This window comes from Epinephelus lanceolatus, chromosome 14 (assembly GCF_041903045.1).
Source record: "Epinephelus lanceolatus isolate andai-2023 chromosome 14, ASM4190304v1, whole genome shotgun sequence".
NCBI lineage: Eukaryota > Metazoa > Chordata > Actinopteri > Perciformes > Serranidae > Epinephelus > Epinephelus lanceolatus.
In genome coordinates, this window is record NC_135747.1 from 14,597,023 (window position 1) to 14,621,101 (window position 24,079).

Below are 24,079 nucleotides of genomic sequence, written 5' to 3' on the forward strand. Positions count from 1 at the left end.
AGGTCTGTCAGCCCGGAGCAATGGAGTGAAAACAAAAGAAATCAGGGAGGTGTTAGATAGCAGCACAGTGTGAGGAACGGTGTTTATAGAATATGCTCCGGTTTGGCACTCTGTTGTTGTTGTTATTTGATTCACTCAGTCTGTCTGCCTTTCTTACTGTCGGATAAGGCATTTTTACTTTGCTATAAGAAAGCCTTTTCTTCTTTTCCCTTTCTTCTTTTCTTTAAAATACCTTTTTGGAGAAGAGTTTGATTGGTTGTATGGTTTTTTCATCAGCTAAAATTTAAGCTACCTGCGCGTCCCATTTTAGTTTGTGTATACATTGAATTGTGTAAATGTGGCTGACTGGAAAGGATGTACTCTGTATTTTTTTATTATTTTTTTTAAATCCAATACAGTCATACTTGCAAAGATTGTTGAAGCCTTTAAGATATTGAAAATGAAAGGTTGAGTCAAGATTCCGCACTATGCCACTGAGTCAACTCTTTTCCTTGTAAATTAAGTTTAAATATTAATTTGTTATGCCAAATACTTTTAGGAAAAAACATGATTACTTCCTAGATTATGTTGTCCTCTCAACATTTTGTCAAGCCTTTTTACTGATTGTAATATCATTAGTTTTGCAGATATTTGATCATAGAACGAAGTATTGAGCAAATTAGAATTTTGATCTGATGAAAGTGTTGGATTAAACAGTGATGGAATACTTCAGCCACCCAAATGACCATTTTTAAAGCATTTGCCTAACCCTGTGTTTGAATTTGGGAGGAAAACTCTGATTTTCTTGCATGCCTCCATGGTGAACAAAGACTCCAGTAAAAGACAAACATTCTTGATTAATTTAAATTCTAGAGGACCACGTTTAACAACAACAAAACTATATGAAAACATCCATTTGCAAACTCTTACACAACACACGCAGTACAATCCAAGTCTTGTTTACCCAGTCCTATGCTCAGTACTTTACAAACACACAATTTTTTGCTAAAACTCAACATTCATAAACAGTCTAAGGCATGTATAAGTAGTGCACCAGCACAGTTGTTGCAGAGGTGTAATATTTCAGCAAAATTCATGAGAGACTTGAATTACACTGCATGAGTTGTGTGAGAGTTTGTAAACTGATGTTTTGATAGAGTTTAGCTGCTGTTCAATGCAGCCCCCTTCACCTCAGTATATGAAGAATTTTCTCCATTTTGAGATTCTTTGTTCACCGTTGAGGGATGGAAAGTTTTCTCCATGAACTCAACGCAACAAGGGGATGAGTAACTGATATACAAATGGTCATTTTGTGGGTGAAGTATTACTTTAAGGGATTACCAATGTAGTTACAATTCATCCTGAGGGAAACAGGAATGTTCCAACAAAATGTTCATGGCAATCCATTTGATATTTTTTTGAGATGCTTCACTAAACCCCAAAATGTCACCTTCATGGTGGCATTGGTGATAGTCACCAATGTCAGATTGATCCAGTGTCTGGGGAACATCAGGCAGCTTTTTTAAATTTTAAATTTTTTGTATTTTCTAGGTTTTACGTAACCAAAACAAACAGTTGAAAGCTTCAGAGAGCTAAGAACTTTGACATTACATTCATGTTAATACAAGAAATATTTAAACTGAAAATAAATACATAAATACAACTAATGCAGAATTACATTAGTCTATTACATTATTGCGTTAGCCATTAACATTAATCTATAGAAGGTCATCATTTTACAATCATGATAGGAGTTTATAGTTGTTCATGAGGTCAGAGACCTTGACGATTATTATAGATGTTTTATGGTAAAGATGCATTACAGTCTGGAAATTGCAAATCTCAACACAGCAGCTGGTGGAAGTAAACTATTTCCTGCCATTACTGTACAAAATTGACAGAAAGCTACTACTGAAAGAAGAATCAGAAAACAGTCTTTCATTGTAACATTGTCTATTCAGTCTTCTGTTTTACTGTAAGACAGGTACTATTATCCGCAGTCCCATGCAGTTTATATCATCAGGGGTGCTCATTTCTAGAATTCCAACATGGATCTCGTTGTAGCTGCAGAATGCACAAGTACAGCATCAGCACCATCCTAATCCCAGAAAGCTATCATTTGTATGCCACGTGGAGGTGCACCTGTTTGGGGAGCTGGGCTCCTTGCTGACGCTGACAGTTTTTCAGCGCAGCCTGGACTAGGGTTCAAAGGGCAGCCCATCTCTCCCCTGACTTGACTTGTGCAGATTAAGTCAGCTTCCCGCCGCTCTCCGGCTGTAGCTCGTTATCATTGGAGGTTGTTGGAGCTCGGTCCTCACAGAGCCACAGCAAGACAGCATGACAAGCCTTCCATGTTAATTACTGTATGTGCAGACCTGAGCAGTTTTGATTACCTAAAGTGACAGTCTGTGAGAGTAGTTGTTAAATGACATTTCAGTTATTTGTCCGATGTAATTCAGTCCCTATTGTTAGAAACAAATTAGACTACATGTAACACCTATTTTCTATGAATGCTCAGTATTGGTCTTACATTCCACCGGCTCCCTGTGTCTTTTCGAATTGATTTTCAAGCCCTCCTCTCAGTTTTTGAGGTACTAAATGGTTTGGCTCCTCTGCACATCACACGTTGTCTATCATTTATGTCTACTCACATACCCTGAGGTCCTCTGCAGCATGCCTTCTAAACGTCCCCAAAATTACCACGAAGGAAATGGGAAATGCTGCTTTTATTGTTTTTGCCTCCAGGTTATGGAGCTTCAATGTATCAAAGAGGCAGCCTCGCTGGGCATTTTTAGGAGACATTTCAGAACATTCTGATGCAGTGTTTTGAAATCTTGCTTCATTTAAATATTCATTCTAAACTCCTTTTATGTGTTGTTTTAATTTATTTGTATTTATTGTCACCCCTGTGCCTGTTTTCATTATGTAAGCCACCACTCTGTTGCACCATTATATGAAATGTTATTACATTTTATTATAAACAGTGCTGTTTGTATCCTGTGCTCCAACTATCAATCATTGTCCAGTGCTGTGAAACTTAATTTTTTTCCTGAAATTATCTGCTGATGTTCTGTGTTTATGTACTTAGAGCTTTTTTCAGGTTCTCCCCCTACATCTTAATGACTAAGTTGTTTGTGCATTATTGCTTCAAAAAATGGCTCATATGAGTCTCTTCTGAACTGGCACGTTAGTCAGTGCCTTCAGAAACTGGAACTACTTGGTTCAGGTTAGGACACTTTTAAGACTGTACACATCTAAAATCTGCTTTTACTAATGGTAGGAAATGGGTTGTGAACAGCGGCCTAAAGTGTTCAGATGCTTTGCTTTGTTGATCCAACTATTCACTTCAACCTCATCGTGCAATGAGGTGCTATAGCAACATCACACTACTGCTTTATTTGCTTTTGATAGACAAGAGTTATATGATGTTCTTGTGTGACAAATGGAACCATTGTTTTTGGCATTTGAAAACAACCAATGCAATCTTTTTTTTTTTTTTTTTGAATTTGCTCTTGCTGCTTTTACTCAGTACATTTTAGAAGCCTGTTCCCAAGGGAGACTAAGATGTCATCAATCACACAACAAATACTTGAAGTTTTGAAGTAGACAAAACAAAAATGTTCCTTTCAATCTAAATTTAACAAATTATCACCACTAGGGAACAAAAAACTGTAACAGATTTACAGGAATGCAGCCCTCATACTATTTAAAATAAACTATTGGAATCAGCCAACATGCTGATTTCTGCCAATATGACAAACCATGTATATTTTTTAACTGACAAAGTGAACATGGTCAAAACATCAGGTAAATAATACAGCACAATAACAAAACAACATATCTGAGAAATATACAATTATGATACAAGTATTTATGAAGAATATAGATGACAAAAGTTTATAACAGACAGATAATTAGGTGATAAAATAAATAAGCGTAACCCTTTCACAGTTGGCTGGTACTGCGTTAATTACCGCCAGAGCAACAAAGCAGAAATGACAACTCTGGCATGCTTGTAAATAAACTGAAAGGGCCATTAACCAAAGATGACATGACTTAAGTGCTTATGATTCTGTGATTAATTTTTTGGTGCAAAGGACTTACAAAAATGTACGAAAACGTATGTGATGCTGATACCCCTGTGAGAAGATGATATTCACATTTAAATAGAATAAATAAATACATAAAATAAAGATAAAATAGCCCGGCATCCAGAAAAGTTTGTCTTTTAAGTGTATTAACAAACTGTTGATTGATTGATTGATTGATTGATTGATTGATTGATTGAATGAATGAATGAATGAATGAATGAATGAATGAATGAATGAATGAATGAATGGGCGGCAGTAGCTCAGTCCATAGGGACTTGGGTTGGGAACTGGAGGGTCGCCTGTTCAAGTCCCCGTCCGGACCAAAATGTAGAGTGTGGACTGGTGGCTGGAGAGGTGCCAGTTCATCTCCTGGGCACTGCCGAGGTGCCCTTGAGCAAGGCACCGAACCCCCCAACCGGTCGGAGCGCCTGTCATGGGCAGCCCACTCTGACATCTCTCCACTTAGTGCATGTATAGGTCCAGTTTGTGCATGTTTGTGTTCGGACCTGTGTGTAATTGACAACAGAGTGAAAAATTTAATTGAGTTCTTCTGGCCTGGCACTTTGACAAAACAATTCTTTACACTTCACTATTTAGTACTTTTTCCTACTATTTAGTACTTTTTCCTACTAAACGTTGGCTGCTATCCTCCACACTGCCCTCTCTCTAGGGTTGCCAGGTCTGATCCTTTTCTTCTTCTTCGCCCCCTGTAATAGGCTAACAGCTTAAAAGGCAAATTACCACCCATTCAACTTGAACTCTACTAAGTAACCTCTGTTTTTACAAATTTCTTAAACCACCAGAAAGTAAAACAACAACCTTAGAAAACAAAAGGCTGTGAATTATTATTTTCCCGAGGGCTTTTCAAATTTTTAGGGGGAGGTCCTCTTTAAACGCATATAAATCGGACAATGAAATAATAGCACTACACAGTGCATACACAAATACATGGTCTTAAAACAGGGTATTACATAGGTAAATACACTAAAATACAGATAGAAATAAAGATAAACCAGGGTACAGGCATGGACATAAAGAGGTATATTCAGTCAAGTGATTTGGTGAAGAAAGCTGCATTATTTTCCATATGGATATATTGATGTAGGTTATCGGCCAAAAGAGTTGTTATATATCGGCATATTGGATATCGGCAAAAAAAAAAAAATCAAATATCATGCATCCCTAATGAATTTGGTATTGCTTATCTGTAAACAGCTGGGGGAAATAAGTGCATTACACCAGGTCTGTGTTTAATTTTAATTTGAGGTACTAAATTGTTTTACTCCTACTGCAGCTGTTACTAGTTACTGTATTGTGCAGATTGACTTTAACGTGTTAATCAAATGTGACATAACATAACCTTGAGCAGTAATAAGTATTTCAAATGCGCAACCTGTAGCAAACGTTCTCCATATCTGCCTGTTAGCACTAACAATTAGCACCTGACAAGCATAAACAAAGCACTACTGTTGTGTTTGTGCCAGCAAATGAATGTAAGGAAAATATTCACACACACATCCCCAATTTTCCTCATCATCGACTTCTTTGGTTCTTACTTGATTTAATTTGATGTTGAGCTGGGCAGGTAGCATATGACCCAGGACAGGAGGGGTCTGAAACTGCCCAGATTGTCATTGGTACCCTTCTACCAAGCATCAGTGGTGTGTGTGGGGTGAGGAGCTTGCCCAAAGGATACTGAAAAGCAATACTTACCCACCCATTTCAAATTTTATCAGTCCATTAAATGGCCATTATCAGTTGTAATTGGGTGCATAGAGTTGAATGGCTCTACTTTGGGCGGCAGTAGCTCAGTCCATAGGGACTTGGGTTGGGAACTGGAGGGTCGCCTGTTCAAGTCCCCGTCCGGACTAAATATAGAGTGTGGACTGGTGGCTGGAGAGGTGCCAGTTCACCTCCTGGGCACTGCCGAGGTGCCCTTGAGCAAGGCACCGAACCCCCCAACTGGTCGGGGCGCCTGACCAAGGCAGCCCCCTCACTCTGACATCTCTCCACTTAGTGCATGTATATGTCCTGTTTGTGCATGTGTGTGTCTTTCGGACTTGTGTGTAATTGACAGCAAGAGTGAAAAAAATGAATTTCCCCTCAGGGGGATTAATAAAGTATATTAAAAAAAAAATTACCTCCTTCACATCTGTTTCCCGTCAGACAGCAACCTCTAGTGCCTGTAATAATTATGATGGAAGCAAAGGAGATAGTTAAGTGTCGTAGTATAAAGATCGACAAAGTCCGTGCAGGAAGGTGGTTGGGTTGCACTGATATGGCAAACAAAAAGATAATTTTAACCAAGGTGGCCACTGCTCATGATCTGTGTGACACCAGAAGTAAACGTTGACTTACTTGAACTGACATATGAAGACAGCTCATGTAATGTCATAACCATACTTATTTTAACCCAAACCCGATCTGTACTTTACCCAACCACATCGTTTTTTTGCCTAAACCTAACAAAAAGTTAGTGAGAAAGTGAAAGTGAGACCTAACAAAACTGTTTTGGAACATTTGATTTGCACGTTCTAGCCTACTGGTAGGTGCAGTTTGCTGTTTACATAACAATGGCAGTGTTAACAACCGATAACGGCCAATTAACGGGGTGATGATATGCAATACCCTGCTGCCCCCTTGCAAGCAATACAGAAGTATCTGCTGTCATACCACCAGACTACAGAGCAGCTATTTTCTTAGGCTATGAGACTCCTCACCTCACCCTCCATGCTCCCTCATAAAAAATTGTTTTTGTTTTGTTGTGTGGCATAAAGGGACTATGTCTTGCATTTCATTGTGTAACCCTGTGCTGTAGAATGACAATGAACCTTGCAACCTCGTTCACACTTGAATGAATGGGCTGAAAGCAATACATCAAATTTTTGGTGGAGGTTGTCACAACAGAGGACTTTTACTAGCAATAACTTGCTTCATCAAAATAATTTGATAAAAAATCAGAAATCATGTAAATGCTCCACACAAAGGGGCTTAAATGTGAGTAAAAATGGTGCCTCTGAGAAGCTATTCTTTATCACATTTGTAGGAGGCCCACAGCAGGTGCAGTTGAAAGAGGTGCATGCAGGAGTTTCATGCTGTTGTTTTGTAGCTTCTCTCCTTTCCTCTTGAGAGACGAGTGTGGGCTTGGAACCTTTGTGACTGGATGCTGGGGATGACTGTGGGTGGAGCTTTGTTGACATATAGCTACTGATCTAATGTTAACACCTGGTCACAATCTCATGACATGGCTGATCTTATTTGATCAAGAATCTTATCACGTAGTTGTCATCTGTCTGTTCGTACAATATTTTTTTATTAGATAAAGTATCCTGCTCTGAAATTGTGAACAGAATGTATGTAGATTAGACCAAAGGTCACCAAAACTTTCTATAGCTAGGTAATTGTTATAATTTCATGTACTTAATGGCATAATAACATATTGAATGCCAACGTGAAAACTTTTTTTGCATTGAATCAGTGACACTTTTATAAAATAGACCATTTTATAAGACACATCTCCTTCATCCTTAGTAACTGTTGCTAAGCCTGTCAGTCTCTCTGGTTTTGTGCAGCAAATATGCAATTAGCAATGATAAGGTGGGCAGATTTACCACTCAAAATTCTTGCTAATTTTTGAAACAATAGCTCCTTGATTACCAACAGAGGCAAACAAAAGCATGTCTCTAATTTCTATTTTTAAAATGGCAGTTTTGTAGCTGACTTGTTTAAAAATGAAAGCCGCTAGCATTTCATGCTAAAAGAATGAAGCTAACAGGTGCCAGTTAGAAAAGAAGTCTGCATCTTCACCAGGTGGTAAACCATGTAGAGGACACAGACCAGCTGTTAGGAAATACGGGCAATGGGACAGCATTTTCAAAAGTAGGTCCTCTCATTCACACCCAAGAGGGAGTGGGGGATCCTTAGCATTTTTATACTTCCTGCGAACATAATCAAATTAATCATATTTCCACATGTATTTTGTATCTACTTCTACTTGCATCTACTGTTAAGACCTTGTTTTCTTATTTTGAAAAGTAGAAGTAGTCTTGTGTGTCCTGGACCAAAAAAAATGTCCTTGAATAGAAAAGACAAAAGTCAAATCATCATCACCTGGTTAAGGAAATTACTGCAAGGTATTTAATCACAAGATCAAATCAGGAGTAAACAAATATTTCTTTCTTCATTTATTCATTAAATCTTAAGTGTTACTTTAATTAAATATTGGTCAAAATTTGTGCAGAACTGAAATAGTGTTAAGATTAAACTTGCAGTTTTCCAGTCATACCCAGTATGGAATTTCAAAACTGTTTATGGACCCCAGTATGCAAAAATACTTAAATACACCATTTAGGAAAATGGCAATGTTCCCTTTTCCCTCGCCAAAATTAAGCATAACTTTGAAGCATTATTGGCTCCTTTCTAACAAGATAGCATAACATGATTGACACCAATGGATGATGTAGGTCCTTTAGTTTAATATGATACCACTGTCTTCACTGTGGCTTTAAAAGTGAGCCTGATACAGCAGGTTTTATTTGCTAAAAATTACTCTGCCTCACTTCTCACCTTCAGTTCCACCTGTCATACCTGCTGCTTCTTCACATTTTTTTGTCAGACAGACATTTGTCCTCTACCTCTCTACTCCTTTCATTTTCTTGTTCTCTCTGTACCCTGGCTTTTCCTTTAGGAGTCCCTGATTTTTGGTGAATCATTCTGACTTTGCTAATCAGGCAGTAGCCTGCCTCACAAGTTTACACAAGGGGCACTTGTGAGTTCTGCGCATTGCTCACCTGACCCATGGCAGATAGACTGCACCATTTCAAAGTACCTATGGGGGGTTGGGAGTAAAAAATGGCATGTTGAAATGTGTTTTAATGATAAAATTTCATTTATTTATTATGTAAATACATGCAACTAGTATTGTCAGTGATTTAATTCAGAAAGTAAATTGATGTAGTTGATTCCATTTAAGGGTCAGACCTTCAATGACTAATGCTTAACAATACACCTCACCCACAAACTCTTAAAATGTGCAGTGTCTTACCACAGCCCCATGCACACTGCTTCAACATGACGTGGACAAATCAAAAGCTTGACAGACCTGCTGTGTATTGTTTCGGTTGCTTAGCTACAATAGGACATGGGCTGTTCAGCAAAGGGATTCAGTAGCAGTTTGAGTTAACATAGTAGGCTATATATGTGAAGTGTCATGCTGTTTTATCAGATGGCTTGACATAAAAAGCACCATCACACGAATCAAGCCAGGAAAAAAAAAATCACAAATGTGTACTGTAAGGACAAACACTGAGTTGTGATTTACTTGTTGTATGAAATAGGTCTTAGAAGATGTGGAGGAAAGAATGAGATCCTGCTACAAAGCAGGCAACATTCTTTCCAACATTTAATCATTCAAACACTCCCACCCTCTGCAGAATGCTCTTCTTCACCGACTATGGGAATGTGGCCAAGGTGGAGCGCTGCAACATGGACGGCACCAACCGGACTCGGCTGGTGGATTATAAAATTGAGCAGCCCACTGCTGTGGCATTGGACGTGGTCAAGAAGCTGGTGTACTGGGCAGACGCCTACCTGGATTACATCGATGTGGTGGATTACCACGGCAGAAACAGGCACACCATTATCCATGGGAGCCAAGTGAGTGTCATATTTCACTGTAAGCGCTGCTTTTTGTCTTCCATGGGCTCCACATCATAAGGAGCCATTGTGGACAAACGTCAGTGGGAATCTGAACAGACAATTGACTTCTCTTATCACTACTGTCTCCCTCTTCATTTGAGAGACTCCAAATTGTTACATGAGAGGGGCTTTCTAATTTTCTGATTTAGGGCACCGTGCTTTATCACTGCAAGACAGGTGGTTTATTCACTGCTTGTTGTTATAATTCACTCCTCATTTTCATAGAAAAGGTCTTTTGAATGGGGAATAGATGGTTTATTAAATTGAAGGAATTGAGGCATATGTGGGGCTGTCTTCCAAATGAGCATATCAATAGTCTCTTTCCTGTAGTACACTCTTGAAGGCTTTCATCCCAGATTATGACTATTCATTAAAAGGCCTTTTCAAGCAACTTGGACTAGATACTCACCCTTTATGAAGGAAGGAAAAACGTACATTTCAAACACCTTATTTTGTATGCAGGTGTTCTTTGCATAAAATTTGCTTCCACCACTAGCTTGTAGCCTCGTTAGACAGAGGATCTTGCATCTACAATGACAAATGCCCTTTGTACATCTTTGCATAAACTGTATATGTGTTTTTTTTCCCTGCCAGCTGTTGCTGTCAGTGGTCCGAAGTCAGAAGTAACAACTTATATACACATTTAATTACTATGCAATTTATATGTCATTTTCCAAATATAGCTAATGTCTGTCTAACTGCTGTAGCACAGTGTTGTGGGAAAGAAAGACTTCAGTCATTTCAGCCTAATCTAATTAAACGTCTCATCTCTTAATCACCATAATCCTGCTTTTTTTAAATTTTCCTTCATGTTCATTCCAGCAAGTACCAGATAGCATGCATTCCATATGACGTAGGCAAAGATGCAAGTACAGTATACACACATCCTTTTTAGTAGTCTGTGTGAGGTATCTTTGAAAGTTCTCATGTAAAAGTCGAGTGCCGAGGCCAAATTCCATAGAGGGAAATGGTTGAGTGGTTTGTTTTGTTATTTATTTATTTATTTATTCTGACGCATGTTTCTTGGTGCCCCTGACGTCAAGGTGTGACCCAGTGAGCTTCGGTGTACTTCCTGTGAATACAGCTCATCCAGCCATGTCGCTTTGTGTGGGTGTCAGCCTGCTAAATGTAGCATGCAGGCTGTGGTGTCAGGGCCAGTGTCCTCCCTGTGGAGTCCAGCTTTTGACCCCGTGTGGGCTGCCAAATGTACAGACAGCCCCACCACCTTCTCCCAACCCTCCTCACACTTGCTGCATGATTAAAGATAAAAGTCCTCTCATTAATTCACATTTGTTATTGTTTCCTTTGTGCTCCTCTTGTGGTTTTAGTTATTTTTGGCTTCAGGGATTATGTTAAAAAGGGAAAAAAAAATTCTCTTCTTGCTTTTCAGGTGTCGTACATTTATGCATTAGCTGTGTTTGAGGACTACCTTTATGCTACCCACTCTGACCCCTCCGAAGGGAGTTCCTCCGTGGAGCTGTTACAGATCCACAGGTTCAACATCACAGCGGAGAGCAGGACACTAGCCAGCCTGGGGAATACTAGAAGACTCCGTGTTTACCACAAACTCACTCAGCCAAAAGGTAAAGGACATTTTATAGATAGGTTAACATGTGCAAGTATGTGTCAGAATCTTCCCCATCTTGTGACTCACAAGCTCAAGTCTGTGTACTCACAGAACAAGGATGCATCATTAGCTCATAATGATTCCTCTGTCCTTTCTGATTTTGCCCACAGTCAGGAGTCACGCATGTGAAGTAGTTTCATTTGGAAAGCCGGGTGGATGTTCCCATATCTGCCTCCTGAGTGGCAGCTACAAGTCCAGAACGTGCCGCTGTCGTACTGGCTACAGCCTGGGCTCAGATGGACAGTCCTGTAAAAGTCAGTACATATTTTGCCTTGGATCTAAATGGGTGCATCATTGTGTATTTTAGTACATATATTTTCAAACAGACATGTCTTTGGCAGTATTTTCTGTTCTTAATGAACAAGAATCCTGACTCATGCCTGAAAAGGACGTTTTGCATCAGCATTATTTTTGATATTGACATGAGCCTTTAAGGTCGTGTGTCATATTACAATCGAGGGTGTGCCACACATGCCTCGGCCATAGACTGACAATGATAAAGATAAGCGCTAGTGGACACAGGCCCATGTGAAAGTGACGTTTCGTTATCGACCTGTCGCCAGCCTGATTGATTATTGCCATAATGAGGATTTAAGTTTGTCTGCATTTGTTGGCTGGTCTGATCAATTGCTGGACATTGTGTAGTTGACAATAGAAGCAGAAGATCAAATTGATGACACAATCTGAGGGCCCACCACTGTTCGATCGGGGTAACGAAGCATTGGGAGGCTAGCCATGACACATTTGATTTATTCCCCCCTCATAGATGTTCTGATGACACCAGCTATCTCTCTCTTGCTCGCGCTTTCCGTCTCCCTAAACATAATGAGATTCGGTGCTAAATGGTAGTGCTTCTTCATACAGCAGTCACCGTGGGGTTTGATATCTGGGTCTCTTGCAATGCTTAATTGTCTCCTGGGTAGTTGGTCTCCCTCACAAAATGATAAATTGAAGTGAGGCATGTGTGGTCCTCACCCCCAGCATCCCAGTCTCTTGGGTAGGGGCTGAGAGCGAGGAGAGGTCTGATTCTCTCACTGGAAGCCCTCCTTCATTCCTCCCCTTGCCTCTTCGGAGGATCCCAAAGGGTTCGAGAACATACAGCCCCCTGAGCGGCTGGCGGGCCGCCGAGGAGCTGCCTCAGCTTTCTAAGCCTCTCTGTTTGCCTTTCTACACAGACACCATGTTATTTTAGATCAGAAGCAGTGTTCACAGCCAAGGTAAGTATTGCCATTGTCTGTTTGCTCAAGCATTTTCCTTTTCCTACTGTCAAGGCAGCTTTGTAGCAGGAACGTGATTGAAGGGGGAGAGTAAAGTCATTGGCACTGATTACTGGCTCCATTAAGGTGAATGGATGGCCCAGGCTCTGGCTCACATATAAGAACAATGTGGCTGGTAAGAGGGTTTAATGCTGGGATCAGCATTGATGAATTAGACCAATTAATTGACAATAACAGTAAAAAAGGCTCCTTCCTTTCTTGCCTTGTAGAGCCCAAAAACGATCTCTTCCTGTTCTACGGTAAGGGGCGTCCAGGGGTCATCAGAGGCCTGGATATGAATATCAAGTCCAGCGATGAGCACATTGTGCCAATTGAAGACCTGGTCAACCCTCGAGCCATCGACTACTACGCAGAACTGGGACACATCTACTTCGCTGACACCACCAGTTTCCTTATTGGGCGACAAAAAATAGATGGAAGCAGCAGAGAGACGATACTCAAAGACGGTAGGTCTAAATTGTTCTTTTATACTCACTGCGGCATTTCCCTAGAATAAATTAACCTGACTGTATGCAGTATTTGATATTAGTTTCTTTTCTGACATTAATGTAAGGTCAGAGCCATTTCACATGCTCTTAATCTACTCAAAACACACTCAGTGTACTCAAAATGTACTACTGTTGTACCTCATCTGGAAAAGAAGAAACAACAGTTTAAAGATTTTTAAACTGGCTTTACTAGTCTGGCAAAATACTGCTATGTAGACAAATAGTTCTCAATTCTTTATATTTATTTTAACAGCAATTTGCCAGTAATGAAGCACAACACACTTCAATGTTAAAGAAACATTTGCTGTCACTGAATGACAATACAGTTTCTCACTAAACAGTTGTCCAAGTGAGTAAATGAAAACATTGCAAAGGAAACAGCTGCATATTTGGAAATTGATTTTATTCATACTTTTCCTTGATGACTGCATTTATAATAATTTCCCCGAGTGGCTCCCTGGGCACAACACTATGAGAGTGCCTTTGTTCTGGCAGTCCCATTTCACATTAAATACAGATATTCCTGTTTCTAGAACCAATCACATTCACAGCACTGCATTAAGGTTTTCTTTATACAAACCTTAGAAAATATATTTGGTGATTCTGTTGCAGAACTCGACAATGTTGAAGGAATCTCAGTGGACTGGATTGGGAATAATTTGTATTGGACCAACGATGGCTACAGGAAGACAATCAGCGTTGCCAGACTTGAGCGAGCCTCCCAGACCAGGAAGACGCTGTTGGAAGGGAATATGTCACACCCTCGGGCCATCGTGGTCGACCCTCTTAACAGGTCAGAAGAAGAAAAAAGAAAACTTAGTAGATGGTGGTAAATGAAAATGACACTTTGAAAATCCTACAGTCAGTAGCTCGAAGCCACCAACATTCATAAAAGGGGAAATAAACCTTTAAAGTAGGCGTAGAGGTAGAAGCATGGGTAAATGAACGACCTGCGGGTGGGCTGTGGGTGAAAAAAGGTTTTAAAAAGAAAAAAGGAAAGCAGAAAAAAGCCTAGTGTTGCAGTCGTTTTATCATAATCTTTACCATTGTACTTTCTGCCCTGACAGTTAGTGGAAAAAACAATTATCTTGCCACTCAACTTTTTTTCTTAGAATTAAAAAAAAAATGGTTGCTATGGTTTATATGATCTCACTTGAGCTCAGCATTGTGTTGCAGTAGGATGCATCTAGTTAGTTTTTTTTAAAATAAATAAATCAAACTAGGCATATGTTTGATAGAATTTACAACTGAACATTAAACTAAAAAAAGGACTTCAAACTTTGGCTTAACAAATTCAAGATGACATGTAAATCCATAATTTGCTGTAAAATATATGCCGCTGCAGTTCTCACATTTGTTTTTGCATATTTTTACCTCCAACAGCAATGTGGAGATTTAATCAGGTTTTTTTTAAAGCCAGATCTCAAGCACAACTGATTTTGTCTATAAAGCATGAAGCAGGAAAAAGTTATTTGAGGGGAGAATATTTCTGTGGTGTGCCATGGTATGATTCATAGCATCCAGATTTCTGACAGTGGATCTGGTGGCATACTAAAATCTGCCTTGAGCCCCCTCTTGCCTTGTTGTTGTGAATACCTAAACTACAGTATGGTTCTGCTCTTAGATAGCAATGACCACTGTGCCTTTTTGTAGATATAAATATCACTTTGCTTCAAATGTTAATCCTGAAGATCATCTGTTTTAGCAGACATCTGCTTTGACTGATGATCACGTCACACACCTTTCAAAAGGAAACGTGCACATGCAAACCAGCATGGTTACTGAGAGAACATCTGCTGCTTTAATGAGTACAGGGTTGTGTTTTTTTTTTTTGTTTGTTTGTTGTTTTTTTTTGGTTAAAGAAAATTATGGCTCATGTGGTGGCCCAAACCTAAACCACAGCTACCAGCTCATTAGTCACAATTAACTTGTTCTGCGTGGCCCTCATACATCATCTCTTTCACATTTCTGCACAGATTTATATATGGGTATATGGGGGCCCCACCAGCAGAGATGGTATTTAACATATAGAGGAGATGCTGCAGAGCTCAAATTCATTGAGGGTCTTAAGGATCTTAAGGATTAACACTTTAAGGCTTAAATCGTATTAGCACACACCAAATCCATAGCAGTCAGAGATTAGTTTTCAAGCCTCAAGAGGGTTGTTCCAAACATTTTGCCATACACAGCTGTTTCACTGCTGTAGGTAAAGACACCAAACCAGAACCCAGAACTTATTATGATGTTTGTCCCTTCCGCTTTTAATATTTATCAAGTCCTAAATAACAATTAAGTCCACTATTTTGCTTATTTTCATGTGCTGTCTGGTTTTCGATCCGAACAATGACATAGACTCAAATATTAAAATCCAAGTCACATATACAGTATGGTATAGTGCTGCAGACTGTATATCAAAGGAAATGAAACAGATTTTAAAACGTCAAATCTCTGCCTATGGCTTTTGTAAGGGAGAAAATAAATTGAAACAACCGTGGCGAGAATGCATAAACTTTTGAGACTAATGAGGAAATAGCATGTTGGCCTTTTGTCAGAATTTCCGCCCTGACAGATATGCCACAGCAGCAGTGTTGGGGCTGGGGAATATCATGTCACTTTTTTGTATAAGGATTAATAACTTTTACCCCAACCCTCCCGCTGACAGCACAAATGATTAGAAAAGCTAGTTTTGGGCTTCAGAGGGAGCATTCAGCTTGAACCCGACAGTCCTTTTGATCTCTATCTGCTCTGCTGGAAGGGTCTCTTCAGGTAAAATGGATGCACCTCTCCAACTGATTTTTCGACTGCATTCTCGCTACCTCATTTTCTGCTCTGTTTGCTGCCTCTAGTCTGTGTTGACATGATAAGGACCACTACTGTCAACTTAACAGTGTCATACCTCTCTATCTTTGCTGCATTAGGAATCTCATACATGTATTCATAAAAAAAAAAAAAAAAAAAGAAAAAAGAAATCCACACACAAATAGCAGTAGGAGTGATGCTTTACTCAGCCTCAGTCAACTCTGGATGCCTGGACAGCGTGTATGTATATATGTGTTGGTATATGCAGCTTTGTAGCAACTTTTATACATGGGATTTTACTGTATGTATGCAACCCAAGTGCCAGCATGAATGTTGGCTTTGTACATTTTTGCAAACCATGGATATGTCATATGATATATGGCGGATATGTTAACACTTACATGTCCTCACATTTCAATTAAAAAAAAGCAACACTTGGTTAGGTTTAGGAAAACATACTGTTTCAGCCTAAAATACCCAGTCTAACCACTACAAACACAGCTGGAAATGTCCTGTCCTCTCGACGTATTTTCATTTCACTTAGCATGGCAATGCAACTGCACGGTGTCCATAAGTCCATCTGAGGTAGTGTCTATGCATGTGTGTGTGCACGTAGGCATGTGTGTGTGTGTGTGTGTGTGTGTGTGTGTGCTTGCGAGTGTGGAGGATTGCTGAATAATTTACGAGGTCGCAAAGATGACTTCAAGACAGAGGGAGTCTTCATTCACCTCCATATCCCATTCTGTTTCATCTTCCCTTAGCCGGCCCTCTATCATTGATGAGAAACAGGGGGCCACATGGCTCAGTCAGCAGCACTCAAACAGAGCAAATCCCCTGGGCATGGTTACGAGAGAACAGATCACGTCAAATCGTTGACCCAATCACGTTTCAAATACCACAGGCCCACTGAGAGTTGCAGTCTCGGCACACAAGAGATACACTGAAAACTTTTTTTTTTCTTTTTTTGGTGGGGAATATGAGACTTCTAACTTTGCCTTGATGTGCAGTCAAGCAGCACTTTAACTTGATAAGCCTGAATAATTTCTTAGGCAACGATGCACTCTCTTTTGACTGCCAGGGATGTTTGATTATTTGGTTTTACATATGGGAAATCTGGATTCCAGTTTATTTCAATTTCAGTCGGGAACAGTCTTGTCATGATGATAGTTTTTCTGAACTAGTGGTGATATGGTTGTATTTTGCAGTACAGGTTGTGTTCTCTGTAATGTTTCCTGTATGAATCAAAGCAGTATGTGTTAGATTCACTGGGGTGCTCAGTCATGCCTTCCCATGGGTGTACAGAACACAACCCACAGGACACATTTCATAGTGATATGGAATACATCATTTTGAGGGAAGCCTGCAGAAACATGCTGTCATATGTGCATTGATTGATAAGAAATCAAAGCTGGGGGAAGATGACGAAGGGAGCAACAAGCACAACCATCCAACATCAGTGTGTCAACAAGTAGGGGCAGGGATGAATGAGGAGACAGCTGAAATGAACTGCCTTAGATTGAATGTGAGATGTGATCAGTGTTAGTTTGGATCTGGCGATAACTTATAGGTCTTGCCTGGACTAAAGAAGCGGTGCTTATTATTTATGCTTATTGATGCCATAATTGTGTGTATTCCTATGTATGACAGCTGGATGTACTGGACCGACTGGGAAGAGGATGAGGTGAATGACAGCATAGGGCGGATAGAGAAAGCCTGGATGGACGGATCCAACCGCCGCATTTTCGTCACCTCCAACATGCTGTGGCCCAATGGTCTGACTCTGGACCACAGCACAAGCACCATGTACTGGTGTGACGCCTACTACGATCACATCGAGAAGATTCATCTCAATGGGACTGGAAGAATGGTGAGTTTCGATATGTAGAGATCATGCAGCGTAGTTAAATGATGCAAAAACTCATTTGCAAGAATCATTTCAGTTGTGATTCTGGCAGACTTGAGGGTTAGTCTGCTTGTGAGATTTTAATAGAGGGACAGAGGGTGGGATTCAAGATACCCTGAATAAACAACACCGAATAAACATGTTAATTTAAATGTGCTAATTTTATTGCAACAACACAACTTGAAGTAGTTTTACACCCTTAAATGCTCACTAAACACAGAGAGCAGCAAAATTATTCACAAAAGAATGTAATTGCAATTTTTACAGCTGTTTCTTTTCCAGATTCTTTCTCAGAAATAGATATTTATTTTGTGTTTCAGAAATTGACTTTCTGCCCGATAGAGGAACTTCGACATCTTTTTATTGAGTTGGTCATTTGATGGGCAATAGTCATGTCCAACTTATTGTCATATCTAGAGTAGGGATGAACTGATACTGCCACTACTGTTACAGATATTTAGATAGCAAATGGGCTGATAGCCAGTGCCGATACTAATGTTGAATGCTGTTGTTGTTTAGGTTGTTCTTGTTGTTATTTATTCCCCCTTTTGTGCTAGGGAAACAAAGAAACGTTTCTTATAAGAAATAACTGAATTGTTTTAAAGTCATTCAGCCCTTCATTACACGCTCTTTGAATGAGCACAAATTAAATCCTGCAAATTTATCAGACAACCTTTAATATGATCTTTATTCATATCAAAACATGTTTCAAAAGTCTTTTTGTTATGTAGATTTATATTTTACCCCATATAATATATTTTAATTCCCTCCGTAATATCTATTTTATATTGCTGTGAAAACATCAAATAATTTTTCACTAAAAACAAAAAAAAAAACAAAAAAAAAAACAAAAACAAGATTATGTTAGAACACATGATGAGAACATTAATTTACCTTTGCTTACTGAACAGACCTTGAACACATTATAATGTAAATCTATGCAACCTCTATGAGCTGTTCGTTTCAGCTACCGGGTACTAAAAGCAAATGTTAACTAGCGCTCCTCCTGCCAATTTCAGCAAGGACTTGTTGTTTACAAAGAAGCATTATCAGGGCCCCTGACGTGTTGATAGCGAGTTTACGATGTCCATTTGTCTCAAAGGTGTCCTGGGGGGAAGATCTCAGTTTGGAAGCTGGGACGCCGCTAGTCTCAGCCGTGCCTCTTTACCCTGTGCAACATTTATGTGACACAACAGAAAAACATTGGTCACTGCCATCTTTGAATGTCATCTTATTCACCTGTAGGCTGATTGCAGTCAACAAAGTGACAATGCTCGGCTGATAAATTGGTGCTTATTGAAAGAAACTAGCTCCAAAATGTGCTACAACCCAGGAGAGTGTTTTACTGACAGATCCCCATTAGGGTTGGGTCGGTTCTCGGTAATACCAATTCGGTCCGGTACTCCGTCTTGGACCGGGTTTTATTTTTTGAGACCGACCGGACCGCATACTCGGGCAGAACGTACGCGGAGCGGACGCCGCGGAGGTCCGCCCGGTAAAAGTGGACGTCCACAAGCCCTGTGCGCGCAAAGCACGACCGCGCGGACTTCGCTCCGTGCACCAGTGTCACACAAAAGACTGTTCGGCATGTATTTTTCACATCGTGGGGATTTTTCACGGACATTTTTACACGATAATGGAGTCGATAATGGCGGACAATTTAGTCTCGACGAAATCAAGGAATGTGCCACTATGGCAACACTTTGGCTTTGAGCCAGACGAAGGAGGCAACCCTTGCTTGCACTGATTGAGTAAGCTGCAAAATTTATTTGTAAGGAATAAAAGAAACAACTTGTTACTGTCACTCTGTTGTGCTAAGGTCGTTTTTTATTTTAAATGAGTCAATTGCGCCCCCAAGTGGCGAAAATCCGGTATTACTGACTTGATGCGTTTTTGTTTTTTTTTACAAAAACCGGACCGTTTTTTTTTCTCATACCGACCCAACCCTAATCCCCATCCTGCTTCACATTCGTTTAATGTTGTTCCCATGATAATTTGAGATTAAATCAGTGGTTGACAGTTTCAGATCAATATAATATGATCATTTTAGGGTCCCAAACTGATTTCTGTATTTTTGCAATGTTAATCTGCAAAGCAGTAAAATGATTGAAAACTGCTTTTCTTTCCACCACAACTGCCAACAAGACAGCCCTTCATCCCCAACTGCTCCCTTCTACTGTAGTTGTACTGGCATAAGCTAATGAATTATTTGCAAATGCTATTTAATCAATGCCAAGATTCTAGCAAACATTATTATAAGCAGACAGGGCCCGTGAATAAATTTGTGCAAAGAAATTGAATCACATTCATCATATACTGTGATCAAATAATTTCTAAGCCCATATTCAAACAGCTAGAACCCTGTTTGAGATGATTGATTTTTTTTGTTGCTGATAGTGTCTCTCCGTAGCCCTCCTAATCTTTTGATTACACTGCATGTTTGCTTCATGTTCCAGGTGGTGTACAATGGAAAAGAGCTGAACCATCCGTTTGGGATCTCTCATTATCGTAATTTCATCTTTTGGACGGAGTACATGAATGCCTCCGTCTTCCAGCTGGACTTGACCACCGGCGATGTCACTCTGCTGCGGAGCGAGAGACCACCACTATTTGGCCTTCGTGTCTACGACGCACAGAGTCAGCAAGGTTGGCTGCTTTTCCTTCATTTACTCCCCATCCAGTGCCACTGAACCATAGCTTCCCTAACAGGGAAAGTTTTACACTGAAAATAGAAGCACTCTCTGCAGCGTGTCCAGGCATTTGTATCCCCTATACACATCTCTTTAATGCAAAGCACTTAATGTGATATATACACTTGAGATTGTATGCCTATCTGTGTCAAATTTCATGGTGTAAACCAGTGCATTGATCAACAGTGACAGTGACTTTAAAATCACTTGGGGCTCTTCTCTATGAAGTTAAATAAGGTGACCAAGGCTTGAAAGGGTTTGCTCGATTCTGTAACAAATGATGATGGATTCATGCTGTTAGAAAGCTGAAAAGAACAGGGAGGAGAGGAGTCGGATGTGCCTGACAGTGGAGAACTGCCTTGGCCCTCACAGCAGGCGTGTCTCTTTCTATCCCATAATAGTTGTGTAAAAACAGTGTTTAGACACCCACTCCACAATCAGGGGAGGTCGAAGCTCCTGCTCTAAATGTAGAGATATAATTTAACACAGTCCAGTGATGTGGTTTTACACCCATGACGTGAGTTTGTTCCATCCTCAAAACAATAATTTTCATTCAACTTTAAAGCCTTGGATTGTGAGTGGGAAAAAGTACAATGCCAAATATATGATGCAGATGAATGGTTGGTTACTGCATACACAGCCTTGTTCACACCATAGAGAGAATTTTTACTGGACATTTCCCCATTGTTCATGTCACTGAATAGATTAATTGGCTGTCCAGTCCTCAGAGTATTAGCGATTGGCTTGTACAAAACCCAACACTTTATCTCATTGGCTCAGGCACTGCCTTTGGGCTCCCTGTTAAATGAAAGTGACAAAGGTGTCTTATGCCTTAACTTTATATGTGACAGTATTTTTTCCCCCTCTTTGTCCAGAAAGACAAATTATTCCTCCAAGAAAGATAAAAATGTCAAATGTCTCTCACCCACAGTGTTCTAATAATTCACTTGACATGTGGTTATAGATCACGTGGCATACACCTCGTGTCTCTCCAAGACAGGCAATGAGTTTTGTATCAATGAGATGATTCATTTTTACAGGGTTTTAAGTGACCTCTGAACCTGTGCAGTTTACTGTACAAAGGGAAAACAGACAAAACAACAACAGAAACCTGTGGCACTTGGTATGGGCTTTAGAAAATGTAGCTTTAAATGAGCAAGACACCTTATTTGGGATCTATTTCTCCAGGTGACAACGCATGCAGTGTGAATTATGGGGGCTGCGGTACCCTCTGCCTTGCCATCCCAGGAGGCAGAGTATGTGCCTGCGCTGACAACCAGGTTCTGGAGAAGAACAATGTCACCTGTGCAGGTAGGAGGACATAATGAATCAGACAGAGCGAGAGGCCTAAGATCATCCTGTCCCAGTATACTGTAATCCTGGCTTCATCCTTTGGGACAAAGATCAAATAACAACCTTATCTTTTCACATGCAAATCTGCAAATAAACAAATAAATACAGGTGGGAGATTATCCCAATGGATTTCCTGAAATGTAAGCCAACTCCCAGTAGTTGCACATAGGGTCATGATACATTATTAACATGTCTTATGTTCCATTATAGCTATGCCGATAATTTCCCCTAAACACATACTTCATCGGAAGTCTCTGGTTGATTTTGTTTCACCACTTTCTCTCCCAGAACCCTCCAGCAGTGGCTTGGAGCCACAGCGATGTAAAAGTGATGAGTTCCAGTGCCATAATCATCGCTGCATACGGGCCCTGTGGAAGTGTGATGGAGATGATGACTGCCTGGATGGAAGTGACGAGGAGAGCCACAGCTGCTGTGAGGATGTTAAAATTTGTTTGAGCTGCAGGCCACCGCAGTACACGCAAACACACAAATACATAGAAACCGTACATGTTGATGCACTTACATGCACCAAGCAAGAAAAAGCACAAGCTTTTTAAGGCTGATTCTCTCCTGCTGTCAACTTCTATGTTCTTAAATGTCACTGAAGTAAGGGTGAAAAGTGTTCCTCCTCCACACTGCTGTCTCCCCTTTTGCTCTTGCTGAGGCAGTTTTGCTCTTTAACAAATCAGTCGGATAAACACCATGTTTGACGCTTGGATGCTGGTTCATTTTTTTTTTCCAGAATTAAAGCGCCATGACATAATCCTCTGCCAGAATTATCAGAAATGAAAAATCAATTATCTGCTCCCCTGCAATAGCACGTACATTCTACTGACTTAGTTTATTTTCGTGGGAATACAGTTGAGAATTTATCATATTAGAATAGATGAATATGGATTCCAGCTGTATAAGGGGAATGTCATGTTCTGAATAAACACATCTGGCATTTCCAAACACTAGGTTGTCTCAAAATCAAATGTAATTTATCATGCACATGGAGTAGTTTCACAATATCCACACAGAAATGTGCTCACGGTAATTGAATTTGATTTATGGATGGCGAGGCTTAACAAGTTTGAGTGGTCACCGTGTAATTAAAGTTAAATGACCTGACTGAGAAGAAAATAAGGAGCTCGGTTGCTAGTTCCAGCGAAGTCATTATGTGAAAGTGGTTTTATATAAAACAAAAATCAAAGCCCTGAAGACACATAACAAATATACTTAAGACCAATATAAAAATGTTATGGAGAGACCATTACTCTCAATTAAAGGACAAACCACCAAGGAGGAACACGAGTCTCAATTCTCTTCTGAAACATCATTTCCTTTTATGCTGGTCTATCAGTGCAAGATTAGTTGAGCTATGGACTGAATGAAATCCCACTAAGAAGCTGTGAATATACTTTGTGTGAACATGGAACTTTCCCCCCCATAGGACAGAGAGAGATCAGGGCCAGAAAATTAATAAAACCTTAAAGGGACAGTTCACCCCAAAATGAAAACTACATATTTTTCCTCTTACCTATAGTGCTATTTATTAATCAGATTGTTTTGGTGTGAGTCGTCAAGTGTTGGAGATATCAGCTGTAGAGATGTCTACCTTCTCTGTAATATAATGGAACTAGATGGCACTCAGCTTGTGGTGCTCAAAGCGCCAAAAATATATATATTTGAAGAACTTATCAATAATATCTTGATGTAAAGTGTGTATCTACCTGTGCACAAGAGGCTTGTGTTCATGATAGCGGGAATTGTAAACATTAATGGTGTCCCCCTTGACTGAGCTGTAATGTTAGCCTATCAGTTTGATGCTAGTTAGCCTCTGGGGGCAATGGCAAATGTTTTGAGAGATCTGGTGTAGCCTAGCCAGTGGATATTAGAAACCAAGTGATTTCAATGTTTTAATGGGATTTTAATATTTTAATCATATTTTGAATGTTTTTATTCTTCTGGGCATGCTGCAATTTTATGATTTTATCGTTAACTGCACACTGCACTGCTCACTTTACCTATATGTTTAGTTAATTACTCATGTTGAAGTGTTTTTATATGTTATTATTTAATGATCACCGACATCTGAGTACTACATTTTGTTCTTTTCATGTATTTGCATAGCTGGAATGACAGTAAAGAATCCTTGAGTCCTTGACTTCCTTTTCTGTGTGCGGGTCTTTC

General features: G+C 39.9%; 1 protein-coding gene across 8 annotated transcripts in view; it reads left to right on the forward strand.

Moving 5' to 3' along the window:
• The window catches only part of lrp1bb (low density lipoprotein receptor-related protein 1Bb), a 339,312-nt gene that overhangs the window by 153,417 nt on the left and 161,816 nt on the right, over nt 1–24,079 (forward strand). For all 8 annotated transcript variants that reach the window (XM_078174387.1, XM_078174384.1, XM_078174381.1 and 5 more), the window contains 9 exons: nt 9,503–9,725; nt 11,158–11,350; nt 11,505–11,648; nt 12,881–13,117; nt 13,772–13,952; nt 17,606–17,825; nt 20,318–20,507; nt 21,740–21,862; nt 22,193–22,336. In XM_078174387.1, coding sequence (XP_078030513.1) covers nt 9,503–9,725; nt 11,158–11,350; nt 11,505–11,648; nt 12,881–13,117; nt 13,772–13,952; nt 17,606–17,825; nt 20,318–20,507; nt 21,740–21,862; nt 22,193–22,336 — 1,655 coding nt within the window. The remainder of the gene's footprint in view (nt 1–9,502; nt 9,726–11,157; nt 11,351–11,504; nt 11,649–12,880; nt 13,118–13,771; nt 13,953–17,605; nt 17,826–20,317; nt 20,508–21,739; nt 21,863–22,192; nt 22,337–24,079) is intronic.